The sequence below is a fragment of the Dama dama genome, chromosome 22 (genome assembly GCF_033118175.1).
Source record: "Dama dama isolate Ldn47 chromosome 22, ASM3311817v1, whole genome shotgun sequence".
Taxonomy (NCBI): domain Eukaryota; kingdom Metazoa; phylum Chordata; class Mammalia; order Artiodactyla; family Cervidae; genus Dama; species Dama dama.
In genome coordinates, this window is record NC_083702.1 from 37,041,859 (window position 1) to 37,057,492 (window position 15,634).

General features: G+C 40.7%; 1 protein-coding gene across 1 annotated transcript in view; it reads right to left on the bottom strand.

The window, feature by feature from the left end:
• Positions 1 to 15,634, bottom strand: part of MANSC4 (MANSC domain containing 4) — an 18,751-nt gene continuing 3,117 nt past the window's right edge. The window contains exons 2-4 of the mRNA XM_061125197.1: positions 9,796 to 10,329; positions 7,087 to 7,221; positions 1 to 3,784 (exon numbers count right to left, since the gene is read on the bottom strand). Of these exons, the coding sequence (XP_060981180.1) occupies positions 3,108 to 3,784; positions 7,087 to 7,221; positions 9,796 to 10,024 (1,041 nt within the window). The 5' untranslated portion in view covers positions 10,025 to 10,329 and the 3' untranslated portion in view covers positions 1 to 3,107. The remainder of the gene's footprint in view (positions 3,785 to 7,086; positions 7,222 to 9,795; positions 10,330 to 15,634) is intronic.

A 15,634-nucleotide genomic window follows, 5' to 3' on the forward strand; every position in this document is an offset into this window, starting at 1 on the left:
GGTGTTTGCTATGACCAGTGCGTTCTCTTGGCAAAACTCTATTAGCCTTTGCCCTGCTTCATTCTGTATTCCAAGGCCAAATTTGCCTGTTACTTTAGTTGTTTCTTGAATTCCTACTTTTGCATTCCAGTCCCCTATAATGAAAAGGATGTCTGTTTTGGGTGTTAGTTCTAAAAGGTCCTGTAGGTTTTCATAGAACAGTTCAGCTTCAGCTTCTTCAGCATTACTGGTTGGGGCATAGGCTTGGATTGCCTTAAGCATGCTGGAAAAACCAGCCATGTGTTTCAGGGTTGGGGGGGCTTTGAGTCTCTCAGTAAATCAGTCCACCTAGCAGCTGAGATCAACTGCCCAGGTAATTGATCAGTCAGGTGTATCTGTGTAACAGAGCCTTGATAAAAATGTAGAACACTGAGGCTCCAGTAAGCTTCACTGGTTGACAGTACTTTGGACATATCGTCACACACTGGTACTGGGAGAGGCATGCATCCTGCTTCCACAGGGAGAAGACAATGTCTGTGGAACCCTCCCAAAATTCATCCTAGGTACTTCTTGCCTTGGATGATTTTAATCCATATCCTTTCCCTATAATAAACTGTGGCTTCCCTGGTGGCTCAGATGGTAAAGAATCTGCCTGTAACGCAGGAGACCTGGGTTTGATCCCTGGGTTGGAAAGATCCTCTGGAGAAGGAAATGGCAACCCACTCCAGCGTTCTTGCCTGGAGAATCCAATGCACAGAGGAAGCTGGCAGGCAACAGTCGCAAGGAGACAGGACTGAGCACCTAACACTTGCACTTTGATGATAAACCGTAAGTATAGCAGCTTTCATTGAGTTCTGTAAATTCCTGTAGTGAATGACCAGACCTGAGAGTGGTTTTGCGACTTGCCATCCCCCAAACTTACATTTGGTGTCACAAGTAAGGGAGGTCTTTAGAAGACTGTGCCCTTTTAACCTTTGCAGTGCGACTAACTCAGCAACTGACTTGAAGACTCTTAGGCTGTGGCATTGACACCTAATGGCAATATCTTAGGGCTGTAAGATTAACACTACAAAACTGCAGTCATTGTATTGTTACCAGTAATTAAACAGCGCTATTTGTCACTATTTAGACTCTTGCCCTTTAAGCTAGTAATTGATCTAATATCACAATGAACATAATGAATATCCTTCTAATGAGGTTTCTAAGGGACACTTTTTGCTATATTGATATATGATCACTTCTGACTTAAAACTTAAATTCTGTGGCTCAGAAGTTGCTTATATACATAGGCAACTAAGAAATAGAACAAACCTGTTTTCTTAATTGTAGGGAGCTTTAGTTTTTTCTTTGCATATTTTCTTTCCAAATTGGTAAATACATCACACAGTATTTGGACTAACTATAGATTTTTTCCCTCCAAAGGTCTTGGCCAATTTCAGTGTCAGAAAGATTTTGATAATCATTATTTCTTAAATGGGTGTAACAGCCTTAGCCTTCGTTGTTGACTAAGCCCTGAAATCTTTGTTTCTTGAAAGTTTTAAATTCTATCCAGAAGTTCTCTTCAGTCCCTCTGACTTCCAGTAATGATGTGATTTCAGGTCCATTTGTTTTTGCTTCTTGGCCAACCTTTTGGGTCTTTACTCAGTTTATCTGATGGTCAAAGGTAGAGACTGAGGAAGAGGGGGAAGAGTTTGTTTTCTTACAAAGTAAGTATGTTTTCCCCCAGTTGTGGTCATTTTTTATAAAAACAGCAGTTTTAGGGAACAAATAAAATTCTGAAGAAACCTCAAGGAAGAAAAAAAATTTTTTTTTTTAGTAACCCTAGTTTGTTGGGAAACCTTCAGACAATTTGTATATATTTGAAAGAAAAGTAAGTAACCCTTTAAAAGAATGTGTATACAAGTAATTTTTAAAGATATCTTCCCAGATAAATATCTTTTTAGGGTAGTTTAAATCTTGATATTCCCTCTAAATTGCATGTTTTTTGTTTTGTTTTTTTTTTACTAGTGTATTAAGAAATATATATGGGGAGGAAATGGAAACCCACTCCAACCCATTTTCTTGCCTGGAAAATCCCATGGACAGAAGGGAGTGGCGGGCTATTGTCCATGAGGTTGAAAAGAATGGACACAACTGAGCAACTGAGCACGCACACACATACTTACTACAAATAGCTGTTTAATGTCTGTTCTCCCAAAAAAAAATATTTTTAAGGATGAGACTAAGGGTCTATAAAGTGTAAGATCATTAGAGACGGTAATTCAGTTTTCCATACTTAAAGAGTCAGAGTATAAAATCTAGGGGGTGAGTCTGGTGTAAGGAGTGGACAGAGCTTGAAATACCTAGAGCTAATATTTGCCCTGGGAAAACAATGTCTACAACCAAGGAACATAAACAAAAACTACCAACATTTATTCAACAGAAAACTCAGAAATCTCAGCCATAATTCTCATGCCATGAGAGGCATGTTTTAGAAAATGAAGAGGATAAATTAGGATTGAGAAAGATTAATCAATTGAACATAGAAAATTATATGAAAGATTAAGAAGCTTCTTTGCTCAAACCACTAAAAGATTTCATTAACATATGTGACAGTAATATGACCGTAACGGGAGAGAAATATTATGGTGTTTTCCTCCTGAATCTTTTTTCCATACTCACTGGGAAAGTGGAGACTTGTAGACCAACAGGGATTTCAAGCGTGGACTTTTGAACCACATTGCCTATGAAATCTGGCTTTGCTACATACTAACTGTGTGACTTTCAGCAATGTACTTAGCCCTTTTTCTCCTGTTTCCCCATCCGTGAAATATCAGTATGATGGTTACTGAAAACTCACAGAGTTCTAAATATTCAACAAGTTGATACACACACAGCACTGAGAACTGTGGCTTACGAACTGTGCTCAATAACTGCAGGGGTCAGAATTTTGAAGCTTGGCAAAGGGCACACTATTCAAGAAATGGATATAATCACAGAAAGCAGTTATCAAACATCGGCCTTCTTTGGAGATTGGTATGAATGGGCATCTGTGCTTTTTTTTTTTTTTCCTTTTTTTTAACCAAATTGTTCATCTTAGGAAAACTAAAAATCATACTCTTGAAAACTTAAAATGCTTTCATCTTCCATCAGTAAGAGAACTCCTGATTGGCACATTTTTTAATTTGCCTGGGTCCTGACTTTCTCTGCCCTGGTTTATACTGGCCGTACTGCTTTCGACAGCATCCAGATGCCAGGATGACTACACAAGAGCAAAGAAAGATGACAGGGGTGCAGAGGGCCACCGGAACCAGCCATGTCTTTGCACCAGTCACGGGTGCCCCATCAGGAGCTGAGTCTTCATTCTCAGATGTATAGTTTCTGCCGTTGTACCCTTTGGTTTTGTTTAGTAATTGTTTACTGCTGTTGAGTTGGGAGGGACTAGGCATATGAGAAAGTTTTGTGTCTATGGGCACAAAGAAAGGAGAAACTGTCTTGTTATCTGGATTGTTGATGAAGTCAGTACTGGCTGACACCATATTTATCTTTGTGGTAATGGAGTCATTTGGGGCAATGAATCTTGCCCAAGAGTCTGTGGTCAATTCCTTGGAATACCTAGTATTATTTGTGGTTGCCAACAAATCTTGATGTGTGGTTGGTGACGGAGCCTCTGTTGATGGTAGCATTTGGTTTATCATGGTGGTTTGTTGTTTGTCTAAATACATAGCTTTTAGAATCCTTAGTCTCTCCCATGTATCAGATGAAGAACGGGTATTTAGATATGTGGGCAGTGATTGTTCAAAAACCAGCAAATCAGGATCTATACCTGAAAGATAAGTAAGGCATCATTTATTTTTAGTTTAGCAGAGAGGGCCGTAAAGTACAGTTTAGTGAAGTCCTGGATTTTGCCTCTCTGAGTTGTGAACTAAGCTAATTGCAAGTTCCACTAGTGCACATTTCTCAAAGGCTTTGAGCCATAGGGACCACATTTGAATTGTTAACTTTCAAAGACATCTTCTGTTGTGAACAAACTTGGCTACATACATCATAGAGAAAACTTTGTATCTGCCAGGGCTTTTAGGCAACAGTAGCAGTGTGAGGGCAAGAACTTCAGAAACAGTAACCATTTGATATGAGTAACATTTTAGAGTTAAACAAAATGAGGCCTGAGAAGTATAACTGTTCAAAATTATTAGCAGAGCCCTAAAGCTCATCCCTTCCCAGTGCCTCCGGTCTTCTTCAGTGTTTGTTCTCCTCTTATAAACTCCTTTCCGGCTGGCTTCAGAAACTCTCAACAGCTTTCCAGTTGTCACGCTGATTCCCTTTCAGTCTCTCTTGTTCTCCCCCCGCCCCCGCCCCCGCCCCCGCCCCCAACACACCAACATCCACTTCCTTCATTTCCTTCCTGACTTTGTTGTGTGCTTTCTGTCATGTTTCCATTCTCTATTCTGCCAAAATTCTGCTTCTAGAGTGGTCAGTACCTTCCCTCTTTCTTGGTTGCTGGGTGTCCCTGCTTTCACTTTCCTCTTGTCCTTGACACTCATGGCCACCTCTCCTTGAATTCTTCTTCCCTGACTGCCTGCACTGGGAGAAAAGTTATGGCCAACCTAGACAGCATATTAAAAAGCAGAGACATTACTTTGCCAACAAACGTCTGTCTAGTCAAGGCTATGGTTTTTCCAGTGGTCATGTATGGATGTGAGAGTTGGGCCATAAAGAAAGCTGAGCACTGAAGAACTGATGCTTTTGAACTGTGGTGTTGGAGAAGACTCTTGAGAGTCCCTTGGACTGCAAGGAGATCCAACCAGTCCATCCTAAAGGAAATCAGTCCTGGGTGTTCATTGGAAGGACTGATGCTGAAGCTGAAACTTCAATACTTTGGCCACCTGGTGCAAAGAACTGACTTGTTTGAAAAGACCCTGATGTTGGGAAAGACTGAAGGAGGGAGGAGAAGGGGACGACAGAGGAAGAGATGGTTGGATGGCATCACTGACTCAATGGCCATAAGTTTGAGTAAACTCCGGGAGTTGGTGATGGACAGGGAGGCCTGGCATGCCCCAATCCATGGGGTTGCAAAGAGTCGGACACAACTGATTGACTGAACTGACTCCCTGCACCACAGATGCCTTTGGCACTTTATCTCAGGCTGCCTGCGTCCCTTTTTTCCTTCCTCTGTTGGTTCTCTCCTTGATCCTAACTGGTTGCGTGATTCCTACAGTCTTTAGTCCTTGGTTTTCTGCGGTATTTCTCTGCATTCCATATAACCTCTGCCCCTGACCACACCCCCCCACCTCCCCACACCCCTGCCACTGCCAAAAATATTATCCTCATCATCACTACTACACCGATGGCCCTGAAATCCACGTGCCCAGTCTTTTCCCCTTTCTTGAGCTCTGATCTCATTTCTCCGTACTCTACTGGATGTTCTCACCTAAACATTTCACATCACCACTGACATCTTCAGAACCATCATCCGTATATCTACCTCCTTGTCTTGTTCAGAGGCATCATCGTGCTTCCATCACCCATGATGGACTCTGCACTGCTAAGGGATTTTTGACTCCTCTGTTCTCTCTCTCTCTCTCTTTTTTTGGGCTGCAGGGATCTTATGTCCCGGAGCAGGGATCAAACCTGTGTCCTTGCAGCAGAAGCACGGAGTCAACCACTGGACTGTCAGGGTTAAGACTTCTCTTCTTCTCTATCCAAAAACTAAGTGCTATCCAATCCCTTCCCAATATGCTGGTAACTGTCCCTCTCCTTCATTGCAAATATAATCACCTTGTCTAGCCTGCATCCTGCTTATAATTTTCCTGGACTAAGATAACCAGACAGATCACTCTAATGGTAGTGTTTTCTCACTAAATTCTTTTGTTGATTCCATATTTCTGATAAAGTCAAACCAACACTCTACTCTGTTCTTTTGTTACCTGGCCTACCGTATCCTACCCATATTTCCATTGCAGCCCCAAATGTGCCCATACTGTAGCGGCATCCGTGTTATTACTTTCCTGGGGAGTGACATAGACTCCTCACCTCTACCTGCCCTCTTCCATGAAGCCTCCCCTGAATAATCAAGCTTTCTTTAGCACACACCCGCCCCCCCCCCCCCCAACCTTTTGAGCCTTTGTACTTGAGGCTGCTGCTGCTGCTAAGTCACTTCAGTCGTGTCTGACTCTGTGCGACCTCATAGACGGCAGCCCACCAGGCTCCCCCGTCCCTGGGACTCTCCAGGCAAGAACACTGGAGTGGGTTGCCATTTCCTTCTCTAATGCATGAAAGTGAAAGTGAAGACACTCAGTCGTGTCCGACTCTTAGCGACCCCATGGACTGCAGCCCACCAGGCTCCTCTGTCCATGGGATTTTCCAGGCAAGAGCCCTGGAGTGGGGTGCCGTTGCCTTCTGTACTTGAGGCAGTATCATCTATTTTTAATTGAATTGTATGTCTTTAACTGTGAGACTTCCTTCCTCAGCTAGATTAGAAGGAACTTGAGGGCAGAGACACAGCTGCAGTGATAAACACAGCTTGTGGTCAACGAGCACAGATCAATAAAGAAATTTACCTCCTTTGTATCATGATGGCAAAAGTCGATCTTTGATGTTTACTAATCTGTACCCTGAGATTATATACATGGGCAAAGGACACTTACATAATGTGTTTTTCTAAAGTAAAACATACTGGTTATCTTGGAACCAGAAATTAATATGTGGCAGTAAGTGGATTTCCCACCCCCAAATCAATCTTTGTAGAATCCTTGTATATAGTGTCAGCAAGCCTCAAAAGTGACATTTAGTGTATTTACTTCCTAGTTGTATTCTTAATGACTATAGTAGAAATACCTCTCTTGGCTACTGTTGAAGGCTCTTGGGATAAATGAAATACAATGTTCTTGTTCAGTCGCATTCGATTTGTTACCTGGGACAAAGTCATCCTTGCTGAACGTGCCAAATTAATGAGAATTTCCTTTTAGTTTCTGCCTTGGAAGCCCCAAACTTTTCCAGACAGAGTTCACTGGAAAATAATTATTTAGAGATTCACACATGGCTTCTTCCAGCCAATTTCTAGGTTATTTGCCTCTACTAAAATATTAGACATTCTTAGAAATACATACAAAGTACATAAATCATTACCATCTGTTATGTTATATAAAATGGCACTGGTTCCAGGCTCCAATATGCAGCTCTCCAGGGTTGGGCAGTGAACATGGAGGCAGTTGACATTGTCATGAATAGGATCGTGGAAGAAGACAGCCAGGTTACAGGACACTGAAAAGGAAGCAGGCAAAGTATATCTGCTTGATTCCTGCAGCTTGATAAGCTCTGAGTAGCTTATGTTTCTTTCACAAACACTGGATTAACAGTTCATTGCAGGGCCATTCAGACATCTTACTATGAACTGAGAGCAGCTATTTCTGTGATGATGGGGAAATGCCTCTTCAAAAGAAAATACTGATTTTTCTTTCAGTAATCTTTCATACATTCCCATGCTACACAGGATTACCTGGAATTATTTTGCAATCCCAGTATTTCAGGTTCAGGAAAACTCAATTGACTACAAAAACCTCTCCCCAGAGGGGAGATTTATAACATCATAATATTCTAATCTGCTATTTATAATATGAGATTTCCAGGTGTAATACCCTCTTGGAATGCTAAGGAGTTCACCAGAGAAAGAAATAGGAAAATAAATGGACAAATGCTATAACAGAAAGGGGAGTGGTGGGAAGAGCAAAAACAGCACTGACAGTTCCTGGAGGAGGCTCGGGGGTACAGAGGCGGTGTGGGTGAGCATCACCTTGACCCTGACCGCAGGTGTGTGCCAGCCCTATGCTGCTAAGCTATGTCCAGTGATAAGCTAATCAGCGTCAAAGACGAAGGGAGTAGACCAACAGGGTGGCTAGCGTTTGAAATTATAGGGGGGATTGCTCTCCCCAGCTCCTCTTTTCTAAGGAGATTTGCTCCTTAAAAGATATTGTATTATTTCTGCATAACTTTTAAGTACAGATCTTCAGTCTTGTCATCCCTGTGGTGCAGCACAGATTTTCCTCCTGCTGCTGTAGAGTAGGAACCATGTGATGAGAAATATTCATTGACCCCAAGGTGTCAGCTTCTTTAATAAAATGAGATTACAGAGGGATAGTATACTGTTACCAGACCTCAGAGTGTATCTGCAGCTGCTGTGGAACTGTTGGCAGAACCTGCTCTGCTTCTGTGTAAGGCTAACTGGGGGGGTTACCTCTCCCCCATTACTTCTGGGACACCCCATGTTTCTGCTCTCTTTATTTTTCCAGGAGAAAGAATGAGAGAAAAGTCAATTAATAATTCATCACTAATACATTATAGATTACCAAGACATTTTCCCTGAGGACTGTGCTGTAAAGTTTAAGGAAAAGGAAGAAAGAACACCAATTTAGACATCTGAATTTCTGATAAGAAAGTAGTGGATCCTGTAGGGACTAATTTTTTAAGATCTTTTACATTCTTCGTGTGTATTTCAGAGTCTCAGCTCTGAGCAGGTTAGCTACTGCAGCATGGTAGCATTTTGAATTTCTGGCTTCCAGGTAAAAATGGATGTGTGTTCGTGCCTTTTCTTCTGGAGAAGGAAAGCCGTAACTTGGAAGCCCTTCAAGACTCTAAAATACTAGAATTCCAAATGGATCCTTTTAGTATCCCTGAAAGTCCATAGGCCACAGTTTCCCTGGTGTGGAGAATCAGGTAAATTCATGGCATGGGAAAATGGGGAAAAGTTATCACCCCTCCCTCGTCTGCTGTCAGTGAATGTTTCTGGGGTTATAAGCATCTGGAAGCTGAATATCTGCTACCTTTTTCAAAATTTCCCTTTAATAAATTAATTGCTCTCTTCTGTGCCCGATTACATTTGAGGGCTTAGTCTGTGACAGCTTCTTACACTGTGGTCTCTTGACAGACAGTATAGATTCTCCAAGGAGCTCCAATTTGCATCCTAGAAATCTTACATGGGTAATTGGGTAAGAGGCAATTAATGTCAGTATGAGACCACAGGAAGAAAGTATGGAACAAGAGAATTATTTTAAAGTGCTGTGTCACTTTTGTTTTTTCCAAGTAGCTTTCAAATCTTGGAAAAATGAATAAATGAAGTCAAATGTAACTTGAAATTCTGCAACAATGAAGCATTTTTCTAATTACAGGCCTTGATTGTATTATATGAATGATATTTAACCCTGATTCCCCATCTCACACCCAAAAAAATTATGTCAGGGTATTTTGTAGATTTCTTTCTTCCTTCCTCCCTCTCCCACTTCTTTCTTTCTCCCGTCCTTCCTTCCTTTCTTTTCTCTTCTTTGCCTTCCTTCCTTTTTCCAGTAGATAAATATCTCCTTATTTCTTTCAAAACATGAATCACAATCTAAATCCTATTCAATACATTCCCACATTTGGTCAGCCCAAGTGAACACATTTCAAAAGTGTGATATGATATACTAATATCACTGAAAGAACTTTGAAAAGGAAATTATTATAAATACTTTGGAATTATATATGCTATATTCTGGGCTATAGAAATATTGTTAGTTAGCCCTCAAGGAAATATTTTCATTTAGCACTTTAGTGAAGAGAAGAGGTTCTCTGTTAACAGCAGGTTCACTGCCCCCTGGGTCATCGCTAGATTTATAAACCAAGCTGGCACTGACCTCAACTGCAAAGTCAGTCTCCGTGTCTCTCCCTCTCTGCCCACTCCCTCATTCAGGGCACGTTCCCTAGTCTGGGTCGGTTGTTCACTGGGCCCTCTGCCAAGGGCTCCTTCCTCAGGTCCTCATTTTAGAAGTTTGCCCCGATTTTCACACGTCTATCATGGACACTTACCATCCTTCCTAAGACAGCAGTTCCGACTGCACTTCTGACCCGTGTTTTCAGAATAATACCTCAGGAACTGTGCCCCCAGCTTCTGAGACTCCTCCAGGTCAATCAGAAGACCTGGGAAGCGACGGATCCAGCAGTCTCTGTAAAACACGGTGGGTGAGCAAAGAGAGTTTGAGGTCCCCCCCATGCTCAGGAGCAGTATCACGTCTGCTGCCACCACCACCGCACGCATTTCCCTGGAATGAAGACTCGGCAATAAGACAGATGCTGGAGCCGACCATCGGGTTCAGAACAGCTGGGATTTCAGGGCTGTTGTGAAGGAAGAGCTTCCTTGGAACTCTGTGAAGGGTCACTCTAGAAAAATGAAGCGGCTCTCTGACTGCACGCTGATTTTTCTTTTGTTTCTTCCCAGTTGCACCCCACACCTGGGACTTGATGACTTGCTGGTGTTAATTCTGAACACTTTCCAGGCCATTTCAGTCCTTTGTCCTTTAGCCTCTCTAGATGTAGATTCTCTCCTCTGCTTTTCTTCTTTCTCTGAAAGGGAAGTCACAGACACCTTTTACCAAGTAAATATAAAGACAATTCGAAATCCTAGCCAAGAGTCTTTCTGAGGAAAACAACAGTTCAGTCACTTGACGTCAGATAAAGGAAGGATCCATTTCACCAGGAAACAAGACATCATTTTGTCAGGATACTTCTGTCAGTTTCTTTAAGAAACTTGTGACTGCAGATATTTTTTTTCAGTGATCTTTTTTCTTTGAATTGAAGTTCTAATATTCAGAATCACTGGGAAAAAAATAAAAAATAAATGAAAAGTGAAAATGAAATAAAAATGAAAAAAAATTTTTAACTTTGCAGTGATTTTGCAAACACTGAATATGAATCCTGGTCACTTCTGGGGTCAGGCATTTTTTGCAAAGGCCAGCCACATGCTTTTTGAAAAGATAAAACAGCCAGCCAAGAATATTCTAATAACGTAGATGGAATACAACACCCATTAAAGTGTATTTTGTTCAACCAAGTGTTAAAAGCATATAGAAAATTGTGAAGAATTTCAATTTGGGGGTTTTCTGCTATTTATGTTTTCAGGTTACAAAGAAAACTTCGTGAAGCACATACATAAAGGCATCTCTGAAGCAGATGTAGTTACAGGAAATGTGCATTAGGGAAATAGTTTTAAATTCTAAATATTAATAAAGTTACTTCCATTGCAATGCCAAAACATTTGAAAAAATATTAAAGGCCGTGAAAATGGCCTCTTTTGTGAAGATTGTGTTCCATATTCCACAATATCCAAGATGAAATTGGTTCAAAGCATAGAACTGTTGCTTTTTTATATCCATTTTTATACAAAGCACTAGTGGGAATTAGTTTGGGGTATAAAGTACTGTGTGTGCTTAGTCGCTTCTGTCGTGTCTCTTTGCAATGTCATGGACTGTAACCTGCCAAACTCCTCTGTCCATGGGATTCTCCAGGCAAGAATACTAGAGTGGATGGCCATTTCCTTCTCCAGGGGATCTTCTCGACCTAGGGATCGAACCCACATCTCCGGCATCTCCTGCATTGCAGGCGGATTCTTTACCGCTGAGCCACTGGGGAAGCCCAAAAAGTACTGTACTGCTTTTTAAAAAATGAAAACAGGTGAAAATTTTCCCTCCTGTGATCTGTTTATCATACACTTTTTCACACAATTACTTGACACCAAAATGTTATCATTCTTTGAACTTTCATCTCTCTACCTGTCTACTAATAACAGTGTAATTATATCTTTTGATACATATAATATTAGTAATTAATAAAGAGGATGACAGTCAAAGGCTGATTAACTTAAAAAATTTCTTCTGAGCAAAAATTAGAATAAGTCTTAACCTTGCATAAGCCACATAAAAACACTAAAAATAATAAACAGGCTTTCATCTATTCAGAGGGAAGAGGGAAGAAAGATTTCCTAACAGCAAAAACAGGAGACAGATGAGAACAAAAGAATGCTCCCTGTTTTTCCCTGAGATTCCAGTAGCTATTTGGATTAGTTCAAACTGTAGGGACATAAACCGGAAAGTCAACTTTCTAACCTCCACATCTTTCAGTCACATTAAATGTGGCTTCTTTTCTGTGATATGTAATTCCTTGAAGTGTTCATGTTTCTGGCAGGGGTAAGGGAACAATCCACAGTTGTTTAATCCTTTTGCTCTCAGATGATGTCCACGGGGAGATCAAGGTTGCATTTTAAAGAATCTACAAGTTCCAATGTAAAAGCAGGCTTTAAATTTTTTACAACAAATTTGGGGGTGATTGAGAAACACTGAGTCTGGAAACAGGTAACTTCTTGGAGCCGGCTATTTTGAAAAGGAGAGATTAAAAACAGGACAGCGGGGGCAGAGGGAGGAAACTATAATGATCTGAGATGGGGACCGGAACCGTCCTCCCAAGAGCCTGATTCAGTAGCTCTGATATGGGAACCAGAGTTCTTATCTTTATATAAAGTGTCTCAGGTGATTCCCTAAGACATCTGGAAAACACTGAAATAAGTGAAAGTTTCGGCTCCATGAAGATGCTCAGCCCGAATTAAATAGAGCCATTTAACTGTTCTGCTTTAAACATTTAAATTGCCCCCATGCTTTAATGAAAGCAAGAAATTTCAGTCTTGCTCATTAAAAAACAAAAAGGAAACAACAGTTTTAGAAATGCTGGAGGGACTGAAAAACAGATATAAACAATTTTTAAGTGACAGTGAGGTAACAGCAGACATTAAATTCAAAAGATGTTTGAAAAGCACTCAATATTTCATCTTTTTTAAAAGACAGTAATTGTAGTATTTACTTAACATTTTCATTTCACCAGTTCATAAAATTGATGGAAATAATTTTTAAAAATGGGGCCTGAAAAATTGGGATATATCATTAATTTTCTTAAAATGTTTTGTTTTTATTAAATGGATATACAAATGGCAATCCACTCCAGTGTTCTTATTGGGATGATTATCCCAGTGGACAGAGGAGCCTGGCAGGCTACAGTCCATGGGGTCACAGAGAGTCAGACATGACTGAGTGACTAAGGATGAACATGCACTTTAAAAACCCAAATCATACAGAAAAGTACAAAAAGAAATAATAACCATTCAAGATCTCACAATCTTAACTCTTTTGGTAAACATCCTTCCAGACATCTCCATAAAAAAAATACACATGTACAATTTTACAAAAAATGGACTCATACTGTTTCAGAAACTGTTTTTAAAAAATCCAATGTAAAATCATATGTTCAGTGTCTCTAAAGAAAACTCTGCATCCAAAGTTGTAACAGTTCTATGGTATTCATTCTACTCATATACCAAAATTTACTCTGCACTTCAACTTCCTCAGCTGTAGAAGAGTATTAAAATAGATTGCAATCCATGTAAAGCACTTACAACATATAATAAACATTCAATAAATGTTAGCTACTGCTATCATTATATGTTGTCTTTCAATCTTTTATTATTCAATGCAACACTGTGATAAACATCTTGTACTTTGATTTTTCTCTATTCTAGGTCAAAAGGTATATTTTCCATAAATTCTTTATTTTTCTTTTAAAATAAATTTTTTAATTAAATTTTTTTATTTTTATTTTTCTTACTTTTGGCTGTACCAAGCAACTTAGTTCCTTGAAGAGAAAAAAAGTGAAAGTTCCTCAGTCGTGTCTGACTCTTTGCAGCCCCATGGGCTGTAGCCCACCAGGTTCCTCTCTCCATGAAATTCTCCAGGCAAGAATACTGGTGTAAGCCCATTATACAGAGTGAAGTAAGCCAGAAAGATAAACACCAATACAGTATACTAACGTATATATATGGAATTTAGAAAGATGGTAACGATAACCCAATATGCAAGACAGAAAAAGAGACACAGATGTATAGAACAGACTTTTGGACTCTATGGGAGAAGGCAAGGGTGGGATGATCTGAGAGAACAGCATTGAAACATGTATATTATCAAGTGTGAAACAGATCGCCAGCCCAGGTTGGATGCATGAGACAAGTGCTCAGGGCTGGTGCACTGGGATGACCCAGAGGGATGGGATGGGGAGGGAGGGGGGTTCAGGATGGGGAACACATGTAAATCCATGGCTGATTCATGTCAATGTATGGCAAAAACCACTACAATATTGTAAAGTAACTAGCCTCCAACTAATAAAAATAAAGGAAAAAAAAAAGAATACTGGAGTAGGTAGCCATTCTCTTCTCCAGAGGATCTTCCCAATGCAGATCAAACCTGGTCTCCTGAATTTCAGGCAGATTCTTTACTGTCTGAGAAACCAGGGAAGTCCATTAGTTCCCAGACCAGGGATCAAACCTGTGTCCCCTGCAGTGGAAGCCCGGAGACCTAACCACTGGATCACCAGGAAAGTCCGTTCATAAATTCTTAAAGAAATAGTCTAACTTTGTGTTTGACCATTACTTTAGATTTTAGTAAAACAGACTGTTATGTGTTTGAAGTGAATCATGGTGCCACAAAGGTCAGTCAATAACAGATCAATCAATAACAGATCTATAAAAGTGTATCTCCAGTTATAGACAAGCAACATTTTCATGAAGCTCAATAGTAATTTTAGGTGTTTGGTAAATAAAGTTTATATTGTTTTGACTGCATTTCTAGCTTAACAGAAAACTCACTTCATGAGTTATTAAAATGATTCAATCTTTAAGAGACTTTCAATTCTAGATGACGTTACTATCACGTCAGGGGCCAATACAAGATCAGCACCCAGTACTCAGACTGACACCTTAGATTACCCGCCCAAGATCTGCTCTGATGATAGTACTGGGCGTGAATTACTTTCAAAAGCATGTGCTTCTTTGAGTGTGATTTTTTTTCCTTCGGTCCATTTTTAAAAAGCAAGAAAACACCAGTCTGAGGCATATCTATGACGCCTGGGAAACAAAAGTATCCGTTGGTGAAAGATTCTAAAGGGACTGAGGAGAGACTAAGAGCCTGTTCTTAGCTGACCCACTGAATCAGGCATTGTTGCTGATGGAGGCACAAATTCCAGGTTCAAGACTCTTTGACACAAGGGGTGCCTCCTGGCCAGAGTTTCCCAGCTTAACACTGGAAGCGAATCATTGCCTTTCCAAACAGGATGCTACACTCATGATCACGCACCCACAAAGAACCTTAGATGTCTCCACTACTTGCTCATTGAGAACAAAGAGTGAGAGGTCCCATTGAGACTGGAGTTTTATCAGTAATGATCTAAAGGCCACGTGAAACAAAAGGAACGCTAGAAGTTTCCCCCAGAATCAAGGAAGTACCTTGAAAGAGACAAGTCATAGGTTCATCTTTGTTTCCTTCACTTTTCCCAGGGAGGCCAGAATCTACTAGAATTTTCTTCTCTGTCTTTAAATTTTTAGTTCCTTCTTCATAGTATGTGCTTTCCTGGTGGCTCAGAGGTTAAAGCATCTGCCTCCAATGCGGGAGACCCGGGTTCGATCCCTGGGTCGGGAAGATACCCTGGAGAAGGAAATGGCAACCCACTCCAGTATTCTTGCCTGGAGAACCCCATGGACAGAGGAGCCTGGTAGGCTACAATCCACGGGGTCACAAAGAGTCGGACACGACTGAGCGGCTTCACTTCTTCATAGTGTAGTATAAAGAGAATAAGGGATGACAATATCTCATGATGAAGCAGCTAAATTACACAGTGTGTGTGCTCAGTCATCTCTGACTTGGTGACCCCATGGACTGTAGGCCTCCAGGCTCCTTTGTCCATGGGATTTTCCAGGCAAGAGTACTGGAATGGGTTGCCATTTCCTTCTCCAGGGGATCATCCTGACCCAAGGATCAAACCCATGTTTCCTGCACTG